A 16,869-nucleotide genomic window follows, 5' to 3' on the forward strand; every position below is an offset into this window, starting at 1 on the left:
AAGCATTTATTAAGTTATAAAGCTTTACAATTATAAAAAAATCTATCCAAATCAGTTTATAGCTAATGTCTAACGTAAAATCAACGCCTACGCGAATGATGATTTTACGAATAACTAAAGGATAAACACACATCCGAAGTAAGCATTACCATTTCAAATGGAATGCGGCTTAAATTACTCAGAGAAATGGTACATTTTATTTAGGTCAACCATAAGAAGCGATGGCTGCTGATTCCCAACTTTCCCATCGCGCGGAACTAAAAGTAATCGTTTTCTGTAATTACACCCCCTCTGTTGAATAGAGTCATAAGCAATAAAATAAAGGCATAAAAGCCCGCAAAACGATTCCGTGAACTATTACTATCTCACTCTAACCAAAAGACAGTAGTATGTGTCTCTCTCCAATTTCAAAATGCCGCCGTAAAAGAACATTTACAATTTTAGCTATGAATTTTTCTTTTCAAAGGGGGGGAGGGGATTGATATTATTAACTAAAATATTCCGCTTTCGCTCGTCATTTTTACTTCCTTTTCAGTTTGTTTCGCATTTTGTGTCTTTTTTATGACTTAATGGCTGTTCTTATTTTTTTTAGGACTTTTTAATTGGGAAACAGAATCTCTACGATGGCGACTCCTAAAGAGCTAACCCGATCCCGAGAAGGTAAATATATTTTTTTCTTAAAATCACGTTATTTTAAGTATTTTTATTTGATAAATACTATCCAGTCCAATATTCTTTACAAAAAGCACTTTTTTGAATAAACAATACAAATATATTTTGCTTCTAACAAAAAGTGATATGCTGTAAAGGGATAACAATGTATGCTGGAATTCTGTATGCTGACATTAAGGACTGTTGTACCCTAGTGATAAGGTCTTTCCAGGATCGAAACACGATTCTGCTGAAAAGAAGCTTTGTAAAAGGATTTGGTTCTTATTAGCCCTTTACACTCGGAAAAGTAATTCGATACATAATTATACAAAGTTTGTTTATTGCTCTGAAAAATAAATATACATAATTGTTTTAAATTAAATTTCTTTGAAAAATGAATCTGCATCTTTTAACCATTCTGTAGGCATTTTTACAATCAAATTGAAAAATAATATAATAAAACTTGAAAATGAGGCACCAACTTGAATGGGAAGTGAGAGACATCATCCGAGTTCAAGGGGTTAATTCCGTCAATATTAAATGTCCTCTGGTGTGGAGCGGAGGCATGTAGAAGGTAGGAGGGGATCTCGGGTGTCATCCTTGTTATCTGACTTTTGCTCAAAATTGAAAGATCCACCCCAAATTAGCCTTAGTTTTGCTTGGAAACGTGTTGTTTATATAACCTAAATAAAGAAAAACTATGGTATTAGGATTTTCTAATACACGATATAGGTATCTATTCATAACCGAGCATATTTATAGCCGAAAGTTTACTTGATTTTTAAATTAATTTATGATTTTTTCCAAATGTATAAAAATAGAAAGCATTGTAATTGTTAAGAAAAAGTTTAATTTAAGTTTTTCGTGTCCAAAAAGAGCATTTTTGGAATCATGTTTGTCTGTCTGTGAGTAAAATTACTGAAAGCTGGAAAGAATTTGAAGAATGAAATTTGGTAGATAGCCGTTACTCTAAAATTTCTGAGTTCTATAAAATTTTGAACAAAGTCTGATATGAGAAAGTCTGTCTGTCTTTCCTTAATTCTGCATATGGAAATGATAATAAAGCTACCGATAGTGATTTCTCCAAAACTTACCTACATGTTCCTTAATTAAGATGCTACCCCTCTCCTCCACATAGAAATCGTGGAAATCCAGTAAAGCAATGACCCTTACGAGTGCCCAGATTTTTATTTCTACAGTTTCGAGTTTTGCACATCAGCATTTTCTGCTTCGTAGTAAAGAAAAGTATTTTAGATGCTATGCTTTCTACTTTTTCAGCTATTGTGTTCACTTGCATTCGGACCAACTGATAGCAAAACTTACTCTGAATGGATTATTTTGCTAAAAATTTGACAGAAATCTATAAATTAGGTGCATACCAAATTTCATTTGTCTAGATCAAAGCATTTTGAATTGTCGCGTTCACAAAAAGATAGACTGTTTTGGATTCAGTGAATTTTGAATCGAGGAGACTCGTCTAAATCTTGAGTTCGAATTTTTTGACGATTGCAACATTTTCTCCTTATATGTTTCATGTACGAAAAAGTAAAAACGCTAATAGCTAGGAGTGTAAAATTTAGCATGTGGTTTTAGCATGAGAATAGCGAAGTATACCAGATTTTCTACCAAATCCATCCAGGGTTCGATAATCTATTGCTTAGAATATTTAAGTGTATGTTAATGGAGTAACTCAACACAAAGAATTGGGTATTTGAAAATTAGTATGATGTATTGTGACCAAAAATGTTAATTTGTATCAAATTTTGAAAACAAATGCTGTGTGACATATTGTCAAAAATGAAGACTTGATTCTTTTTATTAAACTATGCATTGGAAAATAAGTACAACATATTGTGACCGAAAATGTCAATTTTTTATAAAATTTTAAACCCAAAAGACATGTGACATGAAGATGAAAAGGCAGACTGGATTCTTTTTATTACATTATGAATTTGAAAATTAGCATAATGTATTGTGACCGAAAATGTAAATTTGTATCAAATTTTGAACCCAAAAGTCATGCGACATGAAGATGAAAAGGCAGACTGGATTCTTTTTATTACATTATGAGTTTGAAAATTAGCATAATGTATTGTGACCGAAAATGTAAATTTGTATCAAATTTTGAACCCAAAAGTCATGCGACATGAAGATGAAAAGGCAGACTGAATTCTTTTTATTACATTATGAATTTGAAAATTAGCATAATGTATTGTGACCGAAAATGTAAATTAGTATCAAATTTTGAACCCAAAACTCATGCGACATGAAGATGAAAAGGCAGACTGGATTCTTTTTATTACATTATGAGTTTGAAAATTAGCATAATGTATTGTGAACGAAAATGTGAATTTTTTTGGTCAAATTTTAAACCCAAAAGACATGTGACATGAAGATGAAAAGTCAGACTGGATTCTTTTTATTACATTATGAATTTGAAAATTAGCATAATGTATTGTGAACGAAAATGTAAATTTGTATCAAATTTTGAACCCAAAACTCATGCGACATGAAGATGAAAAGGCAGACTGGATTCTTTTTATTACATTATGAGTTTGAAAATTAGCATAATGTATTGTGAACGAAAATGTGAATTTTTTTGGTCAAATTTTAAACCCAAAAGACATGTGACATGAAGATGAAAAGTCAGACTGGATTCTTTTTATTACATTATGAATTTGAAAATTAGCATAATGTATTGTGAACGAAAATGTAAATTTGTATCAAATTTTGAACCCAAAAGTCATGCGACATGAAGATGAAAAGGCAGACTGGATTCTTTTTATTACATTATGAGTTTGAAAATTAGCATAATGTATTGTGAACGAAAATGTAAATTTTTTTGGTCAAATTTTAAACCCAAAAGACATGTGACATGAAGATGAAAAGTCAGACTGGATTCTTTTTATTACATTATGAATTCAAAATTAGCATAATGTATTCGACCGAAAATGTAAATTTGCATCAAATTTTAAACCCAAAAGTCATGTGACATGAAGATGAAAAGGCAGACTGGATTCTTTTTATTACATTATGAATTTGAAAATTAGCATAATGTATTGTGACCGAAAATGTAAATTTGTATCAAATTTTGAACCCAAAAGTCATGCGACATGAAGATGAAAAGGCAGACTGGATTCTTTTTATTGCATTATGAGTTTGAAAATTAGCATAATGTATTGTGAACGAAAATGTAAATTTTTTTGGTCAAATTTTAAACCCAAAAGACATTTGACATGAAGATGAAAAGTCAGGCTGGATTCTTTTTATTACATTATGAATTTGAAAATTAGCATAATATATTGTGACCGAAAATGTAAATTTGTATCAAATTTTGAATCCAAACGGCGTGTGAGAAGAAATCAAAAATGCAGACTTGAATCTTTTTATTACTCTAAGAATTAGATAATTGGAAATTAGTATGATGTAATATGACCGAAAAGGTAAATTTGTAAAACATTTTGAACCCAGATGATGTGTGGCATCAAGTAAAAAATGCAGACTCGGTTCTTTTTATTACACTATGAAGTTTCTCACTAAACATGCTATATTTTGGATGTATTGAAGAAAGTGAATGAAAGAAAAAATTCACTTTGGTTATAAGATTTATAATTTGTTCTCAGAATTTTCATTATCTTATTCAGAAAGGAGAAATTAATAGTTAAGAATTTTTGAAACGCTGCGCAAAATAAATTTCATATTAATCAATTTGAATCCAATCCTTTGAGGATTGTTGTATTATGAGCGATAAAAGCAATAGAATAAAATGTTATGTAATGATATTTTTACAACTAGTCTGTATAGCTTATTCTATGTTTGTTAAATTTAATATTTAAATTTCACTTTAAAAAAAATTAAATAAATTTGATACCAATTAATTTGGCATTCATCTTTAAAAAAAGGGGGGGGGGGAGTAAAAACCTGTAACATCGTTATTTTTTATAATGATAACTTAAAAATTAAGCTTCGTTATATCTAATGATGATTCTGAACTTATAAAAATTATATTTTTTAGATCTAACTCATTTAGCATTAATATAATTGATATTGCTTGCCACCAGTTCAGTATATTATAAATTTTATTTTTGTTCATAAAACATATGCTTTGCGACAAAGACATTTGGCTTTTATGAAATGAAAGACATCGACTTAATCTAACTGTAAAAACATCTGTAATAAACAGATCAAATTAGTAAAAATACCAAGTTAATATTAGCAAAAAGAATAAATATAGAATCAAAAAAGAAGAAATTAAGAATCCGGCCTGAAGACTTTTTCAAGGGTCCCCCTCAGGCAAGGATTCAAACAAGGGATTTTTTCTGTGAGGGGTCTGACATTTGTCCAGCAATATTGACCCTTCGTGACCCGAAAATCCCCTGAAATTGAGGCTTTAGAGATAAACCATTTTTTACAGAAATAAAACAATAAATTATAATTTCCAATTTAAGCGAAAATTATAATAACATAATATAAACTATAGAAGAACATTCACAAACAACGTCCAATAATATTGACGAGGGGTCAATATTATTGGAAAAAAGTCAAGCCCCTCACAGAAAAATTCCCTTGTTTGAATCCCTGCCTGAGGGTGACCCTTGAGAAAGTCTTCAGGCCAGACTCTTATTTTCTTCCTTTTTGATTTTGTATTTATTCTTTTTGCTAATATTAACTTGGTATTTTTACTAATTTGGTTAAGTTCATATGTGTTTTAGTAGTAGCAGAATTAGCGCTCACTAAATACAATTTTTTAGTTTGATACAGAAATAATTTTTAATTTTTTTAGTTTGTTTTCAGAAATAGATTTTAATTGGTATTTTCTAATGCTTATATTCTTGATTATTTCTTGTAATAAAAAGAAATACCACAAAGAATGCAGTTATTGGTTAAAGAATGAATTGAAAGTAGGATGCAAAGTATTTTCAAATTATTAAAAGCAAGAAATAAATATCCCGAGACATAAATTCAACTAAATTAGGAATACATTTAAATATTTACATTGGTATAAAAAGCTGTTATTTCAAATACCTTTTACCGTCATAATTTATTAACGTATATTTGATTTACGAATTTAAAAAAAATATATATACATTTATGGATCATCAAAAGTAAATACTATACGCTTTTTAATAAATTCAAAAAGCCTTTATATACATAGGATGCTTGCTATACTTTGCATATGTTATCCTTATATTTCAAATCTAGAAATACCAGTATTTATAATCTCCATTTCAAGTCTAACCTTGGAGAAAATGGTTATATAATACATGTTTTTAAAATTTTATCTTCACTGTATGAAATAATATAAACAGCGCAAAGGAAAAGGTTATATTATACATGTTTTTAAAATCTGATCTTTACTTTATGAAATAATATAAACAGCACAACAAAATTCAGATAACTGAAAGAAAAGGGATTGATGGACTCAAAGCCTCCGTCTCTGCTTTATGTGAAAAGAAATCTTCTTTCTGTTTTTCAAAACGAAAAGCGGGTATCCATTTACTCTACTCATATCTATACGCCGATGTATTATAGGAAATACGATCGCAAATGTATTATTTCATTTCATTTTTAGAGAGTAAGCACCTTTTACATTCTGCTAATACATTGGAATTGGAAAACTAAGCGCTACTTTCTCTGGATTTCCTTTTCGCTTCAATACCAAAGAGCATCGCATCGAAACAAAATGAAATGGAAACTTTTCCGTATATATATCCTCAATTAGAGTGCTTCAGGTAGGAGAAGATTTGGAACGACGGAAACAAACAAACAAAAAACAACATTTCTAGGTTTGTGAAAGGATTTGGTTAAAGGAAGAAAGTTGGTTGATGATTATGGTAATGGACAAAAGCAGTGCATAATGATACTTTAGTGATTAAATTTGCCTTATTCCATATGGCATTAAGTGACTGATAGTGTATGGATCGTGCTTTTATTTGTATATGATTTAAATGTATGCTTTCAAATCAACTGAGTTCTCTTTATTTATTTAAATGTTAACTAAATTGAATTTAACTAATTTTCGCGCAATTCCTTCGAATAATATACCACTATAATTACGAACTTTATTTCAATATAAACATGAAGGAATTCGGAACCATGTAATCTTACATAAAATATTCAGTTTAGCGGATGTACATATGTCTCGGTTTGGTTTGGTTTGGTTATATTAACGTCCCGTTTGAAGCAACACTAGGGCTATTTTGGGACGGACCTCGTCATTTTGAACCACGGTCAGATGACGAGGACGACACCTGAGCTGGCACCCCCCTCTCCACATCACACCACACCAGCGGGAGGACGTTTGGTCATGACGGATTTAACGTGCAACTGACCCTCTTACACGACGGTTCTTCGGTGGAATCGGGTCACGAACCTGAAACTCTCCGGTTCCGAAGCCGAGACCTTACCACCAGGCCACCCTTACATATGTCTCGGCGTACATAAACATTGAACAACTTATGAAATCTGGGCCGTCATCAAAATTGTTGATCAGAATATTCAGTCTAGTCTGCCACTTGAATTGTCTTTGATTCAGTGGCGTAGCTAAGGAGAGGCTTAGAGAGCAAGTGCCCTCGGCGCCATTACTAATATGCATAAAATTGAAGAATCAGTTGGTTGCATATAAGAGATCCGTACATTTTTATACTCTTATTTAGTACCACAGAAATAAAATAAATAAATAAAAAATCTTATACAGAAAATTGAAAATATTCTTTTCTTATTAATATACAAGTCGAAGTAGTGAGCAGAGCTTGATTTGAACTCGCAACTTTCTGATCTGGAGTCAGATTTGAATGATGTCCACAATTTTTATTGAATTTCCAAGTTTCAAAGAGAAGAACATACAAAAGGGAAGGTGAAGTGTCAAATGAGTCATTCTGAGTTTCAATATTTAATACATATAGTTGGAAAAGTCATAATATCATTTTTGCCATTATTATTGATATTTGTTTATTTTTCAATCGATTGATATATTTGTATATATTTCTATAAATGTTTTAAGTAAGAGCACAATGGAATGCATTTTTGTTTCATGTTTTCTAATTTTTTCGAACACATTTTCGCAATTTTCTTATTTTAGCCCTTTCTCCCGAAGAGGCACCTCGTAATTAAGAATGATAAGCTTCCGGCATAGTGGTTGGTTCTCGCCACCCCTATGGGTACACAAAAAGATGGGGTCTGGCTCTTCCCATCGATGACAGGGCGTATTTCCTTAGGGAAGGGTTGTACCGTGGCCAGTGATGTCCCTTAGGACTCAACCACATTTTCCGCCAGTGTTGCTGTCGCGGCGGTCCGGTCTTCAGATTTATCTGTGTGCCTTCGGGTGGGTCGTAGAGTCAGTCTGACTTATTTCAGCCCCCCCTTTTTTTTAAGTGGTTAGAGTTATAAAGCATCAAATTTTTTGAACAACTTTAGAATAATTTTATTAAAACCTTTCGAAATGATTAAAAATTCTATAAGAAATTGCTACTTTTCTGTAAAATGCTCTATTTTTCCTAATTAATGTTATTTTTTATTAAATTTTCTATGTAATATTTAATAAGTATATTTGTATTTGAGGTTTTAAAAATTCTGAAGTTATGAATATTTTTAATACTATATTTCATAAGAAAGTGACAATTCGCCTTATTTTAAGAATTACAGCATCTGTAGCTATTAATTTATATTCTTTACTTATGCGATATGACTACATTAGATTTGTGTTTTGTTATAACTAATGAATACGATTACTACAGTAATTATTCGAATCACGCGTATTGTGTGGTGTGATGTGGAGTTTAGAAGGAGGTGCCATCTTAGGTGTCCTCCTCGTTATCTGACCAAGGTTCATCAAAGGTTCAAAAACATCAAGATTGCTCTTGAATTATTCACTGAGAATACAGTGGGAGGAAGGTGGAGTTCGCACGCTGGATGCTTGATGCCACAAAGGAAGATGCACACTTTTCTGCTAGAGTTTTATTCTCAGATGCAGCCTGTTTTACGAGAGAAGGCGTCTTCAACACGCACAATGCGAATATTTGTTCATTCGAAAATCCCCACCTCACTGTCTCGTCGAATGTACAACACAAGTTTGATATTAACATCTGGCAGAGTCATCTATTTGGACCTATCTTCTGCCTGAATGCCTCATCAAAAAGTACCTTGTTTTCTTCCAGCACGTTCTTCCGGATTTACTTCAGGAAACACTGACAATTTGGTTAATGCATGAGGGAGCGCCAGCACATTTCAGTTACATTTGTGAAATCTGACTTGTTGTTTGCGAATGAAGTATAACGGACATCAATTCTACAATGCTGATTAATGAATACTTGCTCGCTGCTTTTATTTTTCTCGAAAGCATGACAAATTTACATATGAGAAGGCTTCTTCTCGATTACTTTGTTCCTAATCCTCGCATTCATAGGACCATTCTTTTCGCCAGACTTTTCGACGTCTGTTTTTGCGATTTTTAACGTTACCTGCGACCCTATGTTTTCTGGCAATTTTTCATCTATTAATGCCTATTATCTTTGCTCTGAATTTGTCTTTCGAATTTGACAATACTCTCTGCGAACATCAGTACTGACGTTGCAGCGATGTTTTCTGGTTCCTATTTTAGTTTTTCTTGAATATCTTTAAAACTCCCCAGTTCTCACACTACACGCTTATATCAAATTATAGACTGTAAAATTCCTTACATTTTCAAGTTTTTATTTTTATTCAAATTTAAATATTTTTACAAATATGGGTTCTAAACTACTTTGTCGTTTTCAGTCATTTATGGCTCCCTAGATCATCAAATCCGCATGTTACCAGAATGAAAAAAAATACTTTTAAGTATGTGCTTTCACTTAAAAAAATTCGTAGTTGAATCACAATTTGTTATTTTTTTTATTTTTTACAGTTTCCCGATTCTCCATATTTTTACGATTTTTACCAATTAAACGTTGTTTGCGACTCCTTGTTGTATGCTGATTCTTTATCCTCCTGATGCCTACTATCACCCCTCTGAATTTGTCGGTCGAATTCGGCAACACTTTGTATAATATGAAGAATTCTATTAGCTAAATTTTACCCATAAAATTCTTTTGATAATTCAACCACAAATCCGAATAAATGAAGTATTCTAAATTTTCTTCTTAAGTGTAGCATATTTCGGAAGTATAGAATATTTCGTATAATTCTCCTTATTTCAAACATTTTATATAAAATTAAAATTAATGTTTATTATTAATTTAGAATTCTGTTTTAAATATTGATACGAAGTGATGAACAATTATTCTTTATGAACTGCAAAGAAATGTTTAGCAATTTAGTAGCAAAGCAATATTTGGTGTTTGACCGTAGTTGAAATTATACACACTGTTTGGAAGTAATTAAAATACTCGAGTTGGAAAACAATTTCTCAAATTTCGCATTTAATTAGTTAATTAACTTTGGAATGATGTAAAAATGTAATAATTAAAGATGCCCTTAAACCGCTACTAGTGAAATGAGCAATTTGATTGGAAATGAAAAAAGTTTAATTTTAACCTCTTCGCATACAAAGACGTGACTGATATGCGCATCGAATTACTGAATTTCTAATTCTAAATCTGCAATTAAATGAAAGTATAATGTAATTTAAAATGCAAAAATCACTTAGAAACGCTTCAATATCTCAAAGCTCCTTATATTATAATAGGAATTAAAATAACAATACATAAAATGTGTCATCGAATTAGGATTTTAAATGAATTCATATGCCATGGGGTTAAATGTTTTTTTTAAAATAAACTTCATTTAGCATATAAACGAAATTAAATATTTATTTAATTATTGAGTTGATATCTTCCTGTTTCTTAATATTAATATGATGAATTATAATATTATAAATGAACATAGTAGATTTCTATTTCTATTTTTCTTCTTTTTTCACTTCTCTGAAGTCCAGGCTGATAGTCATAGAATATAAAAAGTAAATCTTTCAATCATTGTTTTTTAACCATTCATCACTCCCTTGCTTTTAAGAGTCTCAAACTAATAAGAAGTTAACAAAGAGTTAAGAAAATCATTTAAAATGAAATATGGAAAGATACGCATTTTAATGTAGTAAAATTTATTTAGTATGGGTACGTTGTTGAAGGAGCAGCGTCAACAGGAGAGATATACTATAGAATCTTATTTGAAAATGGCAATGAACTACTTAGTGTAATCGTAAAATATAAAAACTAGTAGAGCTCTAGATATCTGAAATTAACGGAGAATCGGTCCGATTCGGATATGTGGCAATATATAAAACTGAATAAAAGTTTTAAGTATATGCTATAAGAATAGCATGGAAATTTAAATAACTAAATTATGTATGAAGCTTCGTTATGCGCATACATAGTATTTAAATCCCATATGAACCGTGCAGTATATTCTATTTTATTTAGCCCTTTCTAGGGCCGTGGGAAGTATACTTCCCACCAAATTTATCAATATTTGTATGAAATTATGTAGGTTGGCATAAGTTCTGACAAATTTTTTTAGTAAGACAGAAACTTATTTCACACAAAATGATTGTCTTGATTTGTTACTTAATTATTAATTAACAAAATTAAATTTATCTAATAAGCTAAATGAATCCCTTTTCTTATTCTAATTTCAAGCCTAAAAATATTTTAACATATTATGACTAGAAAAAAAAAGGCCCTTTAAAGGGTTAATAAAAGTAACCTCCTCCGTACGGGAAAAGATGCATCAAGATATTGATCTCACTATTATTTTCCCAATTTTGACACCTTTTTTCTCAAAATCAGTTGGGATAGATAAAGATTCCTATAATTGAGTTTTGGATGATCGGAGATCAGTTCTGGAGCTTTACTTTAAAAAAATCTTGAATAAGACTTCTTGTGTCCAAGGCTTACAGATATAAGTAAGAACCTTAAGTAAGTTTTGAAAGGATAGATATATAGTCGAATATGTAAATCATATAAAAGTATAGGGATTATAAATTTAATAATGGCAACTTTACAATTAAGTCTATACAACAATGGTGTTAGATTGAAGCGCTTATAGCCCATTAATTTTATCATCAATTTTGGATATAACTTGTTTGCAGCGATATGAAAGTCTTAGAATCTTAGTCTTAGAAAGTCCTGACGGAGTATCAGTTTTTCCGTGATTGTTTTTCCCCCCTTGAGTAGTTAGTTGAGCTAATCGGGTTTTAATATCCCATGATTATGATTTGATTCCACGAATTATGATTTCCTTTGAGATATTCATTATTGAATTTGTCAAGGGATTCTTAAAGCTATAAATGATTCCATACGAATCATGAACAAAACTAACATTGCTTCAGTTATTCTATGCCTCAGATTCAGTTATTGCGGCTGGGTAAAAATTATACGGAACTCTGTTGACTACATCGAAGAACTATAAATGTTTCAAACTAGTACCAATATTGTGTATGTTCTCAACTGAACGGGTCCAGGGATTCTTAAAGCTATAAATTACTCCATTACGAGCCGCCAACAGAACTAATATTTCTTGAGTCATTCTACGCATCAGATTTAGTTATTTTACGACTGGTTAAAAGTTGTACACAACTACATCGAGGAACTATAAATGTTTCAAACTAGTACCAATATTGTGTTTGTTCTCAACTGAACGGGTTCAGAGATTCTTAAAGCGATAAATTAATCCATTACGAGCCGTCAATAGAACTAATATTTCTTGAGTCATTCTACGCATCAGATTTAGTTATTTTACGACTGGTTAAAAGTTGTACACAACTACATCGAAGAACTATAAATGTTTCAAACTAGTACCAATATTGTGTATGTTCTCAACTGAACGGGTTCAGAGATTCTTAAAGCGATAAATTAGACCATTACGAGCCGTCAATAGAACTAATATTTCTTGAGTCATTCTACGCATCAGATTTAGTTATTTTACGACTGGTTAAAAGTTGTACACAACTACATCGAAGAACTATAAATGTTTCAAACTAGTACCAATATTGTGTATGTTCTCAACTGAACGGGTTCAGAGATTCTTAAAGCGATAAATTAGTCCATTACGAGCCGTCAATAGAACTAATATTTCTTGAGTCATTCTACGCATCAGATTTAGTTATTTTACGACTGGTTAAAAGTTGTACACAACTACATCGAAGAACTATAAATGTTTCAAACTAGTACCAATATTGTGTATGTTCTCAACTGAACGGGTTCAGAGATTCTTAAAGCGATAAATTAGACCATTACGAGCCGTCAATAGAACTAATATTTCTTGAGTCATTCTACGCATCAGATTTAGTTATTTTACGACTGGTTAAAAGTTGTACACAACTACATCGAAGAACTATAAATGTTTCAAACTAGTACCAATATTGTGTATGTTCTCAACTGAACGGGTTCAGAGATTCTTAAAGCGATAAATTAGACCATTACGAGCCGTCAATAGAACTAATATTTCTTGAGTCATTCTACGCATCAGATTTAGTTATTTTACGACTGGTTAAAAGTTGTACACAACTACATCGAAGAACTATAAATGTTTCAAACTAGTACCAATATTGTGTATGTTCTCAACTGAACGGGTTCAGAGATTCTTAAAGCGATAAATTAGTCCATTACGAGCCGCCAACAGAAAAGTTCATTATTTTTGAACAAGCATATCAAAATCAGTTTAATGCGAACTTTCATCAAAAATCTCTTCTGTAGAATTATCCTTATCACTAAAATCACTTTCTGCTTCATTTAAAAGTGTCTGGAGCACTGCTTCATAATAGGATCAGTAAATTGGATGATATTTCGGAGCCAAAGTTTCAGCGCCATCTGCTAAGCCTTGTTTATCACTGGGACACTAACAGGGAAGTGCGGTCTTAGAGACCACGCTCAAAGAAATAACTGAATTATTTAAAAAAGCATCCGCTGAAATCGGTTGAAAAATGCACGTGTATTAAAGGTCACAAAACAGGAAGCTACAGGGTCAGTCCTTTCAATTGAGCTAAAAATAGAATAGAGGTGACGGAAAATCCATCGCTAGCGGTCTCACAGACCGCACGTCCCCATTTAAGGGTTAAAAAATAGAAAATGATTGAAGTAAAAGAAGTCTTGCCCTTAATGTATTAACAAAAGAGAATTTAAAAAAATGTTTTGTTTTTTCATTCAATTTTTTTTTTAAATTTTGAAATGAAGAAAAATTAATCGCAAACCAAAGAGAAACAACTTACTGAAGAGAATTTAATGTATAAAGAAAAGAAAATCCTATTTTTAAAAATATAAATAATAAAAAATTCATTGGAAAAAAAGGATGAGATAAAAACGGATATGGAAAATTGGGTTCTAAGGGAACAAAAAAAGGTGATGAATTAAAATAAAGAATGTCTTGAATAAAAATCGAAACGAAGCTATTCAGTGGCATAATTATTTGGCAAATCACGCTTCCAAACTGAAAGTCAAACATCTCAACCCGCCCTAAATAATGGATCCATAACTTCTACAACCATGTAGTGGCAAAGGTTCACTTAATTACACTTAAATATCTTTTAAAACCCCATCCCCACTATTAATAATAGTTACAAAAAATTGCCCCCTTAACGAGTTCACTCATCACGAATCAAAATTTTTTTTTTCAGTTTTTTTTTGGAGGGGGGGGGATCTTCCACATAATAAAGTCGAATCATAATTCTTTTTTGGATAGATAATGAGACTGGCAACTTCGCGTAAAATGCTTAAATCTCTCGCGTTTTTTTCTTTTTTTTCTTTTGGATTATTTTTTTCAAATATTGGTTTCGGATAATGTTCTGTCATTATGTGAGTTTTCCATTGTGATAAGTGATGTTTTATACCTACATTTATATGAATATATTCTTAATACGAACGTTACGTTCCCTAGATTAAAACGTTTATTTTCTTTCCAAGACGTCGTATAGTGTGATAGGTAATAGTATTTCGTTTCTTTCTTTTTTTTTTGTCACGTGTGAAAACTCATTTCCGGTGTGGTTGAATATTAGAGACTATCAGAAAGCGGTTTTATAGTCCGTGGGTCTACAGTAAGAAAACTGTCACCTGATGAAGATTCGTTAGTATTTTTCGTCTGCGTTTGTAACATACGATGGATTGCTTATGTAAATTTACACGGGTTTAAATTTTTTAAAAACCTTTACGTTTACCTATAATTTTATATAGATATTATGAATGGCTGAACACTTTTTTATAGTTTTTTTAGCACTTTTAAAACTAAGCACTTTTTTATCATTCCAAAATTATTTTCTGAATGATAAAAAAAGTGCTTAGTTTTATTTTATTTTTCTGAAAATTAATTTAATTAAGCATCTATGTTCTTGACATATAATGTAATGTAATTTTATTCGATGTGTTCTTGACATATAATGTAATGTAATTTTATTCGATGTGTTCTTCACATATAATGTAATGTAATTTTGTTCGATGTGTTCTTGACATATAATGTAATGTAATTTTGTTCGATGTGTTCTTGACATATAATGTAATGTAATTTTATTCGATGTGTTCTTGACATATAATGTAATGTAATTTTATTCGATGTGTTCTTGACATATAATGTAATGTAATTTTATTCGATGTGTTCTTGACATATAATGTAATGTAATTTTATTCGATGTGTTCTTGACATATAATGTAATGTAATTTTATTCGATGTGTTCTTGACATATAATGTAATGTAATTTTATTCGATGTGTTCTTGACATATAATGTAATGTAATTTTATTCGATGTGATCTTGACATATAAAGTAATGTTCCTCACGTAATTTTACTCGAGTTTAAATAAAAAGAAAGAAAATTACGTTTATCTATAGTTTATGTAACATTATTTTGGTTGCAGCAGAAGGCAGGTTTAAAGACATAGACGAGACGTTTATTTGTTTTATTCTCTCTCTACCACCATCCAGGAAAGCATAATTATTTAGAAGAAGACGCAGCGCGTCACAAAAGCAGAAGTAAGAAAAAAGGGAAAAGGGGACGAACAAATGATCACTAGTCTTATATAAGATGGGATTCCCGGTCACGCGCCAATTCAATACATGTGTTGACCTAGAGAAGGGCAACGGAAGTATCACTTTCACTCAATACGTAGTACTGATGACGCATCGCTTTGTACAAAGGAATTAATTAAACCGAAAGTGGAATTAGATCAAGAAATAAGACAATATTTTACTATGATCTAAATTAAGAGTTTAAAATATCATTACATATATATAATATAAATTATAAACGGCTAACAACCTTTTTTATATTTTTTAATATCTAAAATTATTTTCTGAATGATTAAAAAAAAGTGCTTAGTTTTATTTTATTTTTCAGGTGTTTAATTTAATTAAACATCTATGTTCTTGGCATACAATGAAACGCTTATGTAATTTTACTCAAGTTTAAATAAAAAGAAAAGAATCTTCAAGTTTACTTACAGTTTTATATAGATATTAAAAATGGCTAGAAACTTTTTTATAGATTTTAGTACCGAAAATTGTTTTCTAAATGATAAAAAAAAAGTGCTTATGTTTGCTTTATTTTTCAAGAGAATAATTTTGTTTAAGGTGTATGTACACACTTGAAAGTTCGAAAATCGTTCAAAATATCGAATGTTTTTTTATTGCTTAATAATGTTCTCTGATCCTTTAGCTTTCAAACGATACCAAGATGTTGTCAATATTCGAAATATTTCTCGAGTTATAATTATTTTTCTTGAGGTGCTTTATTAAAAACTCTATTAACGGTTTTTTTAAAACTCATTTAATGAAGAATGATATTTTTCTACTATGTTGCTTCATTCAAACAATCATAACTCAACAAGAAATGAACCAAATACAATTATTTATATATCAAAATATTCTATATGAAATAGCAAATGTTTTGTGTCTCAATCAAAGTTATATTTATAGAAATAAATTTGTAATAGCTATTTAAAAGTTAAAATGACAGAAAAAATCTCGCTTTTTCTATTCATCGTTGATGAAAAATTAAAAAAAACAAAACAAAACAAACCCTATATATTTTTATAACTTGATTGAGGCAGACAACATGAAAACTAATATTAGGCATAATTTCCAACTAGAATTGTGTGTCTGTATAAATTAGAATTTTAGATATCATGTTTCAAAAAATATGCTAATTACCTCATTAAATATTATTTAATTAATTAATAATTAGTGTAATATGGTTTTTCTCACTGAAATGAGTTTAAATATATATAATTATGACCTACTGTGAAAAAACTGGATTTTT

At 30.6% G+C, this 16,869-nt stretch overlaps 1 protein-coding gene across 2 annotated transcripts in view; it reads left to right on the plus strand.

Moving 5' to 3' along the window:
• Positions 1 to 16,869, plus strand: part of LOC129958396 (delta-sarcoglycan-like) — a 406,890-nt gene that overhangs the window by 218,186 nt on the left and 171,835 nt on the right. For both annotated transcript variants that reach the window (XM_056070868.1, XM_056070867.1), the window contains one exon: positions 593 to 660. In XM_056070868.1, coding sequence (XP_055926843.1) covers positions 624 to 660 — 37 coding nt within the window. In that variant the 5' untranslated portion in view covers positions 593 to 623. The remainder of the gene's footprint in view (positions 1 to 592; positions 661 to 16,869) is intronic.

Source organism: Argiope bruennichi, chromosome X1 (genome assembly GCF_947563725.1).
Source record: "Argiope bruennichi chromosome X1, qqArgBrue1.1, whole genome shotgun sequence".
NCBI classification, from domain to species: Eukaryota; Metazoa; Arthropoda; class Arachnida; order Araneae; family Araneidae; genus Argiope; species Argiope bruennichi.